The sequence below is a fragment of the Podarcis cretensis genome (genome assembly GCF_951804945.1).
Source record: "Podarcis cretensis genome assembly, chromosome: 3".
Taxonomy (NCBI): domain Eukaryota; kingdom Metazoa; phylum Chordata; class Lepidosauria; order Squamata; family Lacertidae; genus Podarcis; species Podarcis cretensis.
The window spans coordinates 121,254,045-121,268,904 of NC_137172.1; the positions used below are offsets into that span (position 1 = coordinate 121,254,045).

The 14,860-nt window shown below is 45.5% G+C and overlaps 1 protein-coding gene and 1 long non-coding RNA gene across 2 annotated transcripts; one reads left to right on the forward strand and one right to left on the reverse strand.

The window, feature by feature from the left end:
• Positions 1-834: 834 nt before the first annotated feature.
• Positions 835-3,182, reverse strand: LOC307212667. The gene is made up of 2 exons (XR_013837066.1): positions 2,273-3,182; positions 835-1,085 (listed from the first exon to the last, which is right to left on the reverse strand). It is a non-coding gene; the product is annotated as an uncharacterized lncRNA (long non-coding RNA).
• A 7,027-nt stretch (positions 3,183-10,209) lies between these two features.
• Positions 10,210-14,638, forward strand: LOC307213250 (uncharacterized protein). Its single transcript, XM_079971022.1, has 3 exons — positions 10,210-10,414; positions 12,463-12,562; positions 14,343-14,638. The coding sequence occupies exons 2-3, from the start codon at positions 12,496-12,498 to the stop codon at positions 14,483-14,485; spliced, it is 210 nt and encodes a 69-aa protein (XP_079827148.1). The 5' UTR covers positions 10,210-10,414; positions 12,463-12,495; the 3' UTR covers positions 14,486-14,638.
• Positions 14,639-14,860: the final 222 nt, after the last annotated feature.

Here is a 14,860-nt window from a genome sequence, read left to right on the forward strand (position 1 = left end):
TCCGGTTCAGGTATTGTTGCTTTACTCCCAACATACAGGATCTGACATTCCACAACTATTATATATGATGCCCTGGACATGCCTGAGCCTTATCTTGCTGGAACCTGACCTGTGACTGGCTGGGCTCTGCTTCTTGGATTTGGAACTGGAGCTAGCAGGACATCGTGATCTGGTGCCCTAAATTCAGCAGAGGCTAGAGGTGACTTGGCTAGAGCCTGGTTTTCCAGCTGAGACCACTGTCTGGGACAGAATAGCTGGTCGTCTCTGTGCCCATACATGCAATTGTTACCTTTGTGGGTTTTGTTATATGTTTAAGCTGTTCTTCTCATGGCAATTCATTTATGGTTCTCTACGCAGGTGGCGCTGTGGGTTAAAGCCTCAGCGCCTAGGGCTTGCTGATCGAAAGGTCGGCGGTTTGAATCCCTGCGGCGGGGTGCGCTCCCGCTGCTCGGTCCCAGCGCCTGCCAACCTAGCAGTTCGAAAGCACCTCCGGGTGCAAGTAGATAAATAGGGACCGCTTACCAGCGGGAAGGTAAACGGCGTTTCCGTGTGCGGCTCTGGCTCTGGCTCTGGCTCTGGCCAGAGCAGCGATGTCACGCTGGCCACGTGACCCGGAAGTGTCTCCGGACAGCGCTGGCCCCTGGCCTCTTAAGTGAGATGGGCGCACAACCCCAGAGTCTGTCAAGACTGGCCCGTACGGGCAGGGGTACCTTTACCTTTACCTTTTAGCCATCCAGTGGCTGGGGTAAACCTTCAAGCAGTCAAATGCTGTCATGACCTTCAGATAATTCCTTGGGCTATTTATGGACTAATGATCACAATCCAAGCAAAATGTTTTTGTTTAAACCTGAGTCTTTAATCAAAGGCAAACAATGTGCATTTTATCAGCATTAGGCAAAGAAATGGCATTGCTCGTTTTCATGTTTTTCGGAGGGACAACAACATTTCCTTGATCTTCCAAGGTACACAACATTTTTGCTTTCCATCATAACAGGTTCCATTGGCTGTATAGAAGACGGGGCAAAGCAAAGTGGAACATATGTTGAAGTTTTTCCGACAAGCAACCGTGTCAGATTCATTTGTCTCTGAAAGGGGGAAAAAAGGCAGCAGAGAAAATATGGTAAGTTTCTTTGTTTCTTGTATTTGAGGAAGCACCTACTTAACTATTATATAAGAGGCACAGGTGGCACAGGAGGCACAGGTGGGACGCAGGTGGCGCTGTGGGTTAAAGCCTCAGCGCCTAGGGCTTGCTGATCGAAAGGTCGGCGGTTCGAATCCCTGCGGCGGGGTGCGCTCCCTCTGCTCGGTCCCAGCGCCTGCCAACCTAGCAGTTCGAAAGCACCTCCGGGTGCAAATAGATAAATAGGGACCGCTTACCAGCGGGAAGGTAAACGGCGTTTCCGTGTGCGGCTCTGGCTCGCCAGAGCAGCGATGTCACGCTGGCCACGTGACCCAGAAGTGTCTCTGGACAGCGCTGGCCCCTGGCCTCTTAAGTGAGATGGGCGCACAACCCCAGAGTCTGTCAAGACTGGCCCGTACGGGCAGGGGTATCTTTACCTTTACCTTTAAGAGGCACAGAGATAGTATTTCTTAAAGAGCACTTCATGGTATCCTTTGCAAAATTTGAAAGGCATGTTCCCATGTTAACTTCACAGCCTGGGAGTCTTTGCATCACAAGTCTTGGTCTTGTTTTTCATAGAATCATAGAATTGTAGAGTTGGAAGCGACCGCCAGGGTCATCCAGTCTAACCCCATGCAAAGCAGGAATCCTGAACACAACCATCCTTTTCAGAAGGATTGGGTTCTCATTCAGATACCAAACATTGTTTTAAACAGAAATGAGAATGTTCATTTGCTAACCTAGAATCAGATACTGAAGACTCTGGTGTGCGTGCATGGAAATCTTTCCTCTGCGTCTCTGAAGCAAGTATGCTGAAGAGTACAGATCTGAGTACAGAAGGACCAATGAAACGACACCTTCCCCTGTCGTACTTTTAGCACGCTGTTAATTCAGTTTTTCTCCCAGGTAACTGATAATCTCACGTCTCAAAACTTTTTACTACCATTCCTCATTGGAAAACTCTTTATTTCCCTACCACCCTTTATACAGCAAGGAGAGCCAGTGTGGGGTCCCTCCAGATGGCTCCCATCATCCCTGACCAAAAGACATGTTGGCTACAGCTGATAGGAGTTTGTAGTCCAGCAACATCTGGGTGACATTGCCTTGGCTGCCCCTGCTTTGCGCTCACCCTGGAACTGAGATGCATCTTACCTGGATCAGCAGGGAACACCAGCGGGAGGAGAGCGAAGAGAAGGAAAAGGGCTTTCATGCTGAGTGCTGCCAGGGATCCTGAAGTCTTCAGAAAAGAGAAGACAGAGACACACAGTTAGGAGGAAGGTTGCACCTCCATTTATAGTGGCTCAGTGAAACTGGGAGGTATAGAAACCATGTAGTTATCCCCATGGCAATGGCAATTTATCAAAAGTTGTGTTGCAATTTTCTGTTGTTGATGTTTATTTGCTACGTCACAGAGAAGTATCGCCGGCAGGTGAAGTTTGCATTTCAGTTTTGTTTGCCTACGAAACATCTACCGGTACCTTTATTATGAATGCTCATGAATAGAATATTACAGGATGAAGGCATTCCAATGAACAGGTGCTAATTAGCCGGATCTTTGTGACAGGTTCAGTGAGGTTGTATAATTGCCACAGGGTTTCGTGGTTTTGCATAAGATGCACTCGCCAGACAGAGCCTGAACCAAACTCTGGCACAAACTCCTCTGAAAATATGCTGCCCTTTAGCTGCCATTGGGACGTGGGTGGTGCTGTGGTCTAAACCACAGAGCCTAGGACTTGCTGATCAGAAGGTCGGCAGTTCGAATCCCCACAATGGGGTGAGCTCCCGTTGCTCGGTCCCTGCTCCTGCCCACCTAGCAGTTCGAAAGCACGTCAAAGTTCACGTAGATAAATAGGTACTTCTCCGGCGAGAAGGTAAATGGGGCTTCCATGCACTGCTCTGGTTTCGACAGAAGCAGCTTAGTCATGCTGGCCACATGACCCAGAAAAACTGTCTGTGTACAAACGCCAGCTCCCTTGGCCAATAAAACGAGATAAGTGCCGCAACCCCAGAGTCGTCTGCGACTGGACCTAATGGTCAGGGGTCCCTTTACCTTTACCTTAGCTGCCATACTAGGAGGGACGCAGGTGGCGCTGTGGGTTAAAGCCTCAGCGCCTAGGGCTTGCCGATCGAAAGGTCGGCGGTTCGAATCCCTGCGGCGGGGTGCGCTCCCGCTGCTCGGTACCAGCGCCTGCCAATCTAGCAGTTCGAAAGCACCTCCGGGTGCAAGTAGATAAATAGGGACCGCTTACCAGCGGGAAGGTAAACGGCGTTTCCGTGTGCGGCTCTGGCTCGCCAGAGCAGCGATGTCACGCTGGCCACGTGACCTGGAAGTGTCTCCGGACAGCGCTGGCCCCTGGCCTCTTAAGTGAGATGGGCGCACAACCCCAGAGTCTGTCAAGACTGGCCCGTACGGGCAGGGGTACCTTTACCTTTACCTAGCTGCCATACTTTTAAACAAAAATTTTACTGTTATTAAATACGTTGTTGTTTAGTCGTGTCCGACTCTTCGTGACGCCATGGACCAGAGCACGCCAGGCACTCCTGTCTTCCACTGCCTCCCGCAGTTTGGTCAAACTCATGCTGGTAGCTTCGAGAACACTGTCCAACCATCTCGTCCTCTGTCGTCCCCTTCTCCTTGTGCCCTCCATCTTTCCCAGCATCAGGGTCTTTTCCAGGGAGTCTTCTCTTCTCATGAGGTGGCCAAAGTCTTGGAGCCTCAGCTTCAGGATCTGTTTATTAAATATAGACCAATGGTAAAGCAGTGTCTGGCATGAAGGATTGTTAGAAAAATTGACATAAAAATTAAAAGTGGCAAGAGGGCAAAAGAAATAAGACAACTTAGATAGGGTTTGGTAAGTTTTTATTAATTATACAAACAATGGAGCATAGGGCAGGGCAGTACCTACAGCGTCAATACCGTCTGGTGTGTATGAGTCACTTCTTCTGGGTTGTTTAATATTCATTTAGGTAACCAGTAACAAAATGAATGGATATTGAAATAAGTGCATCTAAATTATCATCAGTTTAAACTGATATTTATTTACCTGTGCTCACCAATCTAAACACCATAGGTTACTGTACATTATATTACTCTAGTGATATTCAGCCTTGCCTATAACTTAGTCTACAACATGGGTAGGCAAACTAAGGCCCAGGACCCGGATCCGGCCCAATCGCCTTCTAAATCCGGCCGTGGACGGTCCGGGAATCAGCGTGTTTTTACATGAGTAGAATGTGCCCTTTTATTTAAAATGCATCTCCTGATTATTTGTGGGGCATAGGAATTTGTTCATTTGAAAATATAGTCCAGCCCCCCACAAGGTCTGAGGAACAGTGGACTGGCCCCCTGCTGAAAAAGATTGCTGAACCCTGGTCTACAAGATTAAATTCATGCTGTTTTGTTTGTTTTTGTTTAATTTGTTATAAATTATATGTTAATATGCAACTGAATTTGTAAGTCTGTGAAACCATGTTTGTATATTTCTTTCTATTTAGATGTTGTTGGGTTTTTTTATTTTTAAAAAACCCCTCTGCTTTATTGTCCTGTTAAAAGAAATAGATGCTGAGTTTGTAAACAATGGTGTGTCTTCACTAAGGTGTGAGGCCTCAAAACCCTGAAGCCAGTCTTGCTTTAGGTCTCAAGCCACTATTTCTTCCTCCTTATCAGCTGCTCATCACACAACAATTCCATTCCACTGCCATCAACACTCACCTTTTATGAGATTTTTTGCTTTCATTCCCCATCTCTGCATTAATGGGTCATCCTTACAAACACAAACGACTATCTTTGTCACCTACTGTGAACTTGTGTGTTATAGTGTGATAAGTTACAGATAGGTAGCCGTGTTGGTCTGCCATAGTCAAAACAAAAAAAAATTCCTTCCAGTAGCACCTTAAAGACCAACTAAGTTAGTTCTTGGTATGAGCTTTCGTGTGCATGCACACTTCTTCAGATACACTGAAACAGAAGTTTCCAGACCCTTCTATATAGTGAGAAGGTGGGGAGGGGTATTACTCAGAAGGGTGGTGGGAATGGGTGATTGGCAGATAGCTGTGATGAGCCTGTTGACGACTCTTAACGACTGCAATAGGTCTTACAGGAAAAAGCAAGGGGTGAGAAGGTGAAAAATGGCTTTGTCATGTATAATGAGATAAGAATCCAAGGTCTTTGTTCAGACCAGGACTCTCCATGGTTTTAAGTTTGGTGATAAGTTGCAATTCAGCAGCTTCTCTTTCCAGTCTATTTCTGAAATTCCTTTGTAGTAAAACAGCTACTTTGAGATCTTGTATAGAATGTCCTGGGAGATTGAAGTGTTCTCCTACTGGTTTCTCTGTCTTGTGGTTCCTGATGTCTGATTTATGTCCGTTTATTCTTTGGCGTAAGGTCTGGCCTGTTTGTCCAATATAGACAGCGGACTTTGCCACCAAACTCTGCCAATTTGTTCTTACCCACAACAACTTCAAATTCGGTGATGACCTGTTCCTTCAGATCAGCGGCACAGCTATGGGCACCCGCATGGCCCCACAGTATGCCAACATCTTCATGGCAGATTTAGAACAACGTTTCCTAAACTCCTACCCACTCAAACCTCTCTTGTACCTGCGATACATTGACGATATTTTTATCATCTGGACACATGGTCAACAGACCCTGGACACCTTCCACCAGAAATTCAATGATTTTCACCCCACAATCAACCTAACAATGAATCAATCTATGCAAGAAATACATTTTTTGGACACTACTATAAAAATACAGGATGGGCGCATAGACACCACCTTATACCGTAAACCAACTGACCGACAAACATATCTACATGCCTCTAGCTACCATCCCAAACATACCAAACAGTCCATTGTATATAGCCAGGCACTACGTTACAGCCGCATCTGTTCCAATTCTACAGACAGAGACTCTCACCTAAGAGATCTACAGCAAACCTTTTTAGAACTAAAATACCCAGCAGATGAAGTTAGACAACAGATCAACAGAGCCAGACTGATACCCAGAGAGAACTTGCTGCAAGACAGACCCAAAAAAGAAAATAACAGAACACCTCTAGTCATCACATACAGCTCCCAAGTTAAAACAGTACAACGCATCATCAGAGATCTACAACCTCTCCTGGACAATGACAGTTCTCTTTCTCAAGCTCTGGGAGGAAGACCTTTCATTGCCTACAGACAGCCACCAAATCTTAAACAACTCCTAACCCACAATAATACTACAACCAGACCTAACACGGACACTGGCACCAGAGCCTGCAATAAACCCAGATGCCAACTTTGCTGCCACATACACCCGGACAACACCATTACTGGCCCCAACAACATCACACATACCATCTCGGGACTATTTAATTGCTCATCGTCTAACATTGTGTATGCAATCAAATGCCAACAGTGTCCTTCAGCTCTCTATATTGGACAAACAGGCCAGACCTTACGCCAAAGAATAAACGGACATAAATCAGACATCAGGAACCACAAGACAGAGAAACCAGTAGGAGAACACTTCAATCTCCCAGGACATTCTATACAAGATCTCAAAGTAGCTGTTTTACTACAAAGGAATTTCAGAAATAGACTGGAAAGAGAAGCTGCTGAATTGCAACTTATCACCAAACTTAAAACCATGGAGAGTCCTGGTCTGAACAAAGACCTTGGATTCTTATCTCATTATACATGACAAAGCCATTTTTCACCTTCTCACCCCTTGCTTTTTCCTGTAAGACCTATTGCAGTCGTTAAGAGTCGTCAACAGGCTCATCACAGCTATCTGCCAATCACCCATTCCCACCACCCTTCTGAGTAATACCCCTCCCCACCTTCTCACTATATAGAAGGGTCTGGAAACTTCTGTTTCAGTGTATCTGAAGAAGTGTGCATGCACACGAAAGCTCATACCAAGAACTAACTTAGTTGGTCTTTAAGGTGCTACTGGAAGGAATTTTTTTTTATAGTGTGATAAGTTATTATGTAGCACCCTGCTTGTGGTTAACGCTTAGCTGGAATGAAATATTCAACGCAGCAATAGAGAAATTAAAATAATAATTTATTTGTCAGACAAATAAATATGAGGCACAGTGGTATATGGTTACCAAGCTCTGGCCTGGCCTCCTGCCATTCTGGCCAGCACTTATATTTCCTTAATCCAGCCCCCTTGCTCCTCCTGTGGCTGCCTCTGTCCAATCAGCCTGGTTGAAATTCCTATTGGCTGTTTGCTAGAACCAATCACAAAAGATACACCCATTTCCTTCTGCCCTTTTATGGGAAACAAAAAGCTATATATTCTTCTATCTATAAATGACAAATAAGTAGTAATATATCTTACATGTGTCTCAACAAGGAACCTTAATTACCAGCTCACCTCGCCCTATTGCCCTCCAAAACAAATGATTTAATCTTAAATTTTTATCTTAAACAGATGTCAAGGATCATCATTGAAAGATCTCCTTCCTTTGGAGGTCTCTAAACAAAAGCTTGACAACCATTTGTGCTCTAATGATGTTTCCTGCTTGGCAAGGGGGGCTGGGCTGGTGGCTGATGGCCCCTGTGATCTCTTCCAACTATATGAAATAAGAATCTAGCATAAGGATTTAACATTTCTTAGCTTCTAATTCCTTTGCATAATTACATTTAAGCCAATATATTTAATACATAACATAGATAGCTTTTTAAAAGGAAAAGAAATCTTAAAAGGATCTCAGTTTAAGAAAGAAACAACTTTAGAAAAAGACTTCCCAAAATACTCTCTTCCTTTCTGCCAGCTAGATGCTTTTCCATTGCTCTTGACCTTTGAACCTTAGGAAAATATGGCTCAAGTTTAATGGGAGGCACATGGTTTTATTTTACTATTTACCCACTCTAAATTATGTTTATCTCTGCTTTTTTATCTTCTGTAATATGTAGGGTCAGTGTCCTCGCTCTCAGCCTGTAATTCCCTTTTTGACTTTGAGAATTGTTTTCTGCTATAAATCAGGGGGCCCCCTTGTCTAGGAGGAAAAACATTGCCAAGGTTCTTAGGCAGCTGCTCTTCTGCCTGGCATGAAACATTTGAAGATCTTTAAGCTCATTTTAAAATACAAGCCCTGATCAAGCCTCAATAAATATGCAGGCTATGATTAAAAAAGGTAAAGGTACCCCTGCCCGTACGGGCCAGTCTTGACAGACTCTGGGGTTGTGCGCCCATCTCACTCAAGAGGCCAGGGGCCAGCGCTGTCCGGAGACACTTCCGGGTCACGTGGCCAGCGTGACATCGCTGCTCTGGCGAGCCAGAGCCGCACACGGAAACGCCGTTTACGTTCCCGCTGGTAAGCGGTCCCTATTTATCTACTTGCACCCGGAGGTGCTTTCGAACTGCTACGTTGGCAGGCGCTGGGACCGAGCAGCGGGAGCGCACCCCGCCGCAGGGATTCGAACCGCCGACCTTTCGATCGGCAAGCCCTAGGCGCTGAGGCTTTAACCCACAGCGCCACCTGCGTCCCTAAATAGCTGCCGAACCCCGGGATCGAACCAGGGACCTTTAGATCTTCAGTCTAACGCTCTCCCAACTGAGCTATTTCGGCTGGGCTATGATTAGATGCCTCAATTAAGCAACAGTCATGTGTCCCAAAAGAAAGGATCTGATTCAGCATGTTTAGAAGATTCCCCTCCCTGGCCCCGGGGCAGAAGTGTGCGTGCTGTGAGTCTTGCCTGAGCTAACTGCCTGAATCCCTCTTGCTGGTTTTGGTGCAAGTGCCCTGTGCTATGTTACTGGTTGGAAACCCAAAGCAGTGTGAACTCCTCTCCCTTGCCTCTCTGGTCCCCTACCCGGAACTATTGACCCCTGCCTTGTGCTGTGGGTGGCTCTTCTGACCAACCAAGAAAGGAAGGATTGCTGCCAAATGAAATGTCCATTGCAAACTGTGGTGTTCTGTCTCAGCAACAAAATGGACACCTCTCTTCTTTGTTCATTTCCTCCCACAGAGAAATAGTGCACAGCGTGTGCCTAGAGTTCCACCATTCTCAACATCTCCTTTCACCTTTGCAATGAGAAGTCCTATCCCAGCATACAAGCACACAGACACACCCAGGGGTGTTCATATATCAATAAAGGAGAGAGAAAAAGACTCTGCGTGCATAAACCGCCCTCTGGTTTTAGATGAAAGCCACTGATAGCAACCGTAAGGCTCTCGGCAGCCCCTCAAACATCCTCCCCATCGCTATCATGCTTTCCTTGCCAAGCAGCTGTTTGGGCAAGATGGTACACAGAGATGGCCATTTTCATGCATGGTGCACCCCCATCACAGTTGTGCCACAAAACTGGGGGGGGGGCAGAGTGGCAACCTCAGGGGAGACCCACAAGGCTGCAATGGTCCACAGGTTGCTCACATGTGACAATAAAAGGATTTTTTTACTTACTTTCCCACTTCTGATAAGTTTTGTAAAATGGCCTGTAGGCCAAAGGGGAAGGCTGTGAGACCTTCACAGATAAAACACTTTGGACAGAACCAGTAAAAGCTTTCATGTCTCATGACCTGAGGAACTAAACTCCTGAAGGAGCAAATAGGGTTGATCCACCTGTTGTAACGTTGCTCCTTGGAAATGGGCCAAGAGGGGCTAGGATCAGTCACAAACACATGAACCCTGGAAGAACCAAATAGTCCATTTATATTCAGCTTGCTTATTTCACCTTTTCCTGGTCTTTCGGCTTAGCCCCATTTCTGATCCTTAATTTCAGATACCCTCAGCAAGAACAGTGAGATTCGGCCTGGACTAAAGAATACCATAAGGATAACACCACTATCAATAAATCCCTGTTACTTGGAGTGGCTTGGTTGACCTCAGAAGATGGGGAAGCCTGTGGGGGGACTACTCAAATAATATCAGGGTTGATGCAGAGGGTCTTGCTAATGAACAGAACTAAAAAAGAATTTAATAGTATTAACAAAAAGCCTCATCATGGGGTCCCTGGCTTCTGATTCTGATCCTATCTACCACACACAAACTGTCTTTGAATTTTATGTATGATAAGCAAGAGAATAGTGGGAGGGGCATCAGAAATGCCTCTGCCTGAATGTCACAAATGATGATGTCACAGAGATTCTGTGGTGAAGGTTCTGTTCTGCATCCATAGGAGGCCCAGCTGAGACTGGGAGCAGAAACTGGTGGCAGCACTTGAAAGACAGGAATACTCGGATATACATACTGTCCTGCCAGCGCCACTGTCCATAGACACTCCAATTTGATGTTGGCGGGAAATAGCCTGCTATTATAGATTCTTCACACAGGCTTTAGAGGCAAGAAGGAGAGGTAAAGTTCTACGTTCCAATAGAAAAACTGCCATTGATTTAATAGGTTTGGACTATATCGCTTGGAATTTTTTAGGTTCCTTTAAATTGGCCAAACATGGGAAGAGAAGGTGACCTCTGGAATTATTTTGAGATGTGAAGGTAGTTGCTTTTTTAAACACACACACACACACACACACACACACACACACACACATACACACAAGGCCCATAGAAAACAACTACGCACTTGGGTGCAAGTGCCCATCTTGGGCAGAGGGGGTTAGTTTCACGGTCCGGTTCACGGGTGATCGAAGTCCCGGCTGGGGACGTCGGGAACAGGGGCAAGATGGCAGAGTGGGAGAAGGAACAGGAGTCCAGAAGCCAGGAGTCAGAAAGCCAAGAGTCCGAGGGTCAGAGAGCCAGGAGTCATGAAGTCAGGGGTCTGAGGATCAAGAAGCAAGGAGTCAAATGCAGCAAGACAGGGAATGTGTTGCTGTGGCAAAGAGCCGAAGGGAAAATGCTGACCTTATATCCCTTCCCGGCTCTTGCCACCAGGTGCTGTGAGTTACCAATTGGCCTCACCTATGCGGCCGCGCCTTGCCTCTCCAGAACAAACTTAGGAAGGCCCCAGTCCTGCAGAGTCCTGTTGGTCACAGGGCCTGGCTCCTGCACGCACACCTGACATTTAGTTTGGTTTTCTTCTTGGAGTGGTCACTGTGTCTTGTCTGCCACCCAGCAGACACAGGCAGAAGTTCTTACTTGGAAGTAAGAAAGAGATATTTATTCAGGCAAGTATATTGGGCCTCGATGGAAGACACAAAGATGTCCCAAGAGGTTTCCCTGCACCTCCTGCCAAGCTTTTAAAGACAAGGCATGCCTTGCTCACTTGCGAGACTCTCTTGCCTTATGGGAATATTGGGGCTGCAAGCATGTTCTCCTCTGTCAAGGAGATGCCTGGTTCTAGGAAACAAGACTGCACCCTCCTGCTCAGGCTCCTCTTCAGTTGATGACCTTTCCTGGTCAGTCCCTGCCCCCTGTGGCTGATCACAGCCCTCCCCAGCCTCCATAGAAGGGAGATTCAGCATCCCTTCCCTGCTTCGAAAGCAAATGAAGTCGTAGAAAGGGGAGAGCTCCTTTTCTGCAACCCAAGTTTGCCCAGTTCTGCCCCCTCCTCTTTCCTTCTCCAGCAAAGCCTGCCAACCCAAGGCTGATGCCAACTGAACTGCAGGACTCAGGCCACAATCACCCAGGCCATTAATCTGTATTGCACAGGTTTTTAAAAAAACATGTGAAAGTATGTTTTAGAAACTGATTTAAAATGAAAAAAACACCACAATAAAATGGAATGATTCTGGAATTCCAATTCTGGCATGACCATCCATTTTCTTCCCTGTGAAAGACTGTCATGTGAATACAAAATCTACATACAGGAAAGATATACAGAAGACTAGATTTCCATTCCGGTTCATAGTCCTTTTCTATCCATTTTTTGTGTAGTCATTATATTCTTTTCCAGATTGAAAAAAATATTAATTTGAGCACTGACTCTATACTGAGCATGAGTGCAATCCAGCCAAAGTTATGCACTTTTAAGATGCACTGGTTTCAGTAAGACCAAATATATACTTAAGTCCAAATCCAAATCACTGGTGAGACATCAAAAACTTTAAATCGTCAGAAGCCAGAATAAAATGGATCCTTTTTTAAATAGAGTTGCATCAATCCCAGGCATGTGGTTAACTCTCTCAGTGAAATATATGCCATTTTAAAGTGCTTACCTATGAATGAATTGTTTACAGACTGCCCAAATATTTAAAAATACATTGTTTTACTGTGGCTGAGACTCTTGAGTTGCCAGCTAATGTGTTGTGTTTCTCTTGTGAATACAGGAGGATAGCAAAAAAAAAAAAACAACCCAAACTAAAACAAAAACACACCTTGCCCCCATTGCAGGAGGAATGGCCCTTATTTGGGTGGCATGAAGTGCCTGTTAATTTCATAGATTTCATAGCTATCATATATTTAAGAAGCACAGTCTCATTGTATCTGTGCTACTTTCCCTCCTAGTGCAATTTGAGTTCCACCTGTACATCAGCCAGCATGAGGATTCTTTGTTTTTTCCTGCTTATCTTTTTCCTGTTCCAACCTGCCTACCTGGACAAATCAGGTAAGTGTCAAAAGGGTGTGAACTATACACATTTTCAATTTGCTCTGGTGTTTTCCACAAGGAAAAACTCATTTCCCTCTTCCGTATTATGTCTGTTTTCATAACCCTTCTCTTTGGGAATGGCCCGACAGTGTCATGTGGGTTATTGTCACCAAATTAATTCATAACTATTGCAGGGAGCTCGCAGGTGATTAGCAGGTTCCTCCTGCTTCTCTTGGTGTGGCAAACAATATGTTTATTTATGAGGACTGCCTCCTATTCATCCCCTGCTCTTTTTAAATTATTGTTTCAAAAGGATAAACAACCACACAACTTTCCGACGACATCTGAACGCTGGAAATTGTGCCCTGGGTTGGGACCTTTTTAATGTTTGACATTTTAGAACATGAAAAGAGCTGTGCAGGATCAGACCAAAAGCCCATCTGTTCTCAAAGCTGCCAATTAGATGCCTCCATGGGAAGTTCCCAAGCAAGATATGAGCACAACACACACACACACAATTTCCAGCAACTGGTGTTCAGAGAAACACTGCCTCTGATATTGGAAATGGTAGATAGACTAGTATTGGCCATTGAAAGCCTTGCCGTCCATCTGATTTGCTGGCCATCAGTACAGCTTGTGACTCAGAAGTCCCCCTGTAGCCTTTGGGACTTACTCCCAGGTAAGAGCACAAAAGACCGCAGGACTGTAAACCGTATTACATAATGCAGAGCACCTAGACTATTGTTAGTTATCTGAAGGTGAAGAAGCAAGAGCAATGTGTCAGAAGTTAATTACAATGAGGGCTTAGCATTGCAGATGGGACATTCAGTTATTATAAGCAGGGAACTGGCAACAGGTATTTTTTTTTAAAAAAAGAAGCATTAAACTGATGGAGGGGCAGGAGTAGAGTGGGGGAACTTTGGCCTTCCAGGTTTTGTTGGAACTACAACTCTCACTATCCCTAGCCATTGGCCCTGCTGGAACTGAAAGGACCCACAACATCTGAAGGGCCACATGTTCCCAGTCCCTGCAATAATCAGCAACATTTGAATGGGTATGTTGAATGAGCCACCTCCAAGAGAAAGTGTTGCGCTACAGCTGACAGCAAGCCTCTGCCTGTGGTGATTTATTGGCGAGGGTTTAGCCACACACGCAGGGGTGCCAACTTGAATAAAATATGGGGGGGGGGGAGGTAAGCCCTGACTCGCATAATCAGTCACATGGCACGGTGCACACACATCATTTGAATGGCAATGCCGATCAGCTTTGGGGGTCCCGACCCCCTCTAATATTTTATGGGGGGGGCGAAGTCCCCTCAGCCCCTGGGTGTTGGCTCCTATGCACACATGAATGTCATTGCGTGATGCTGGAGACAAGAAAAGGTGAATATTCCTCTGTACACCAATTCTTTGTCCATGCGCAACATCGTGTGATGGTCCCTCATGAAGTACTCCTGAGTACCAGGATATACACAGCGTTGTTGTGCACCTAAACAGCAGAGGAAAATCAGAATTTAGAGTCCTGGTACAATAGTAAGCTGTGCAAACATTCCAAAAGAGCCTTCTTACAGATGTCCCCAGTATTGCTGACAGGGCATGTAGGTAGGGAGAATTGAGTGGCATGGATATTGATCTGCTGGTGCTTCCCCTAACATCTCAATCTCTTGTATTGGAAGATTTATGGCAGTCCAGTCTGTGCACGTGTTGTCTTGGTCTTCTCCAGCTTCATATAATGTCTTCTGCACAGGAGTCCAGAGCAGCTCTGATAAGACTCACAAAGTCTCATTTTCTCTATGAAGGCACAGGGCGATGTAGGAGACTAAAGGGAGTTTGCCGGCATACTCTCTGCCATCCTGTGGAAGTCTATGTTGGCCGATGCAACAACGGAATGGGAAATTGCTGTGTTGACGATGCTGAAGATATTCGGAGACACAGACAGTAGGACGCTTGGAAACTGCAGCGAAGAAAGGGAGATATGGAGCCCAAAACAAGGCTTGTGGTTCTGGGGGAAATGCTTCAGTGGTCAGGGGAGAAAGTCTAATGGTTTACATGGTCATAAATAAATGCTGTTCATTATTGTGAACATATATCAATACGTATTTGTGCAGTAGTTATTTTTCTCTTGATGAGTTCTCCAAAATTGCCAAAAGCGGTCTTTCAAAACCCTGAAGTCTTCTACAAGTCTGCTATGGCAGACCATTGCATATGGAGAGTGATATTACAGAACTGAAATTTGCATTGCTGACTGCTCCTATTTATTATACACTACTTTTATTGTAGAAAAGCTAGAATTATGGGGCCCAAACCCACTGAGCTT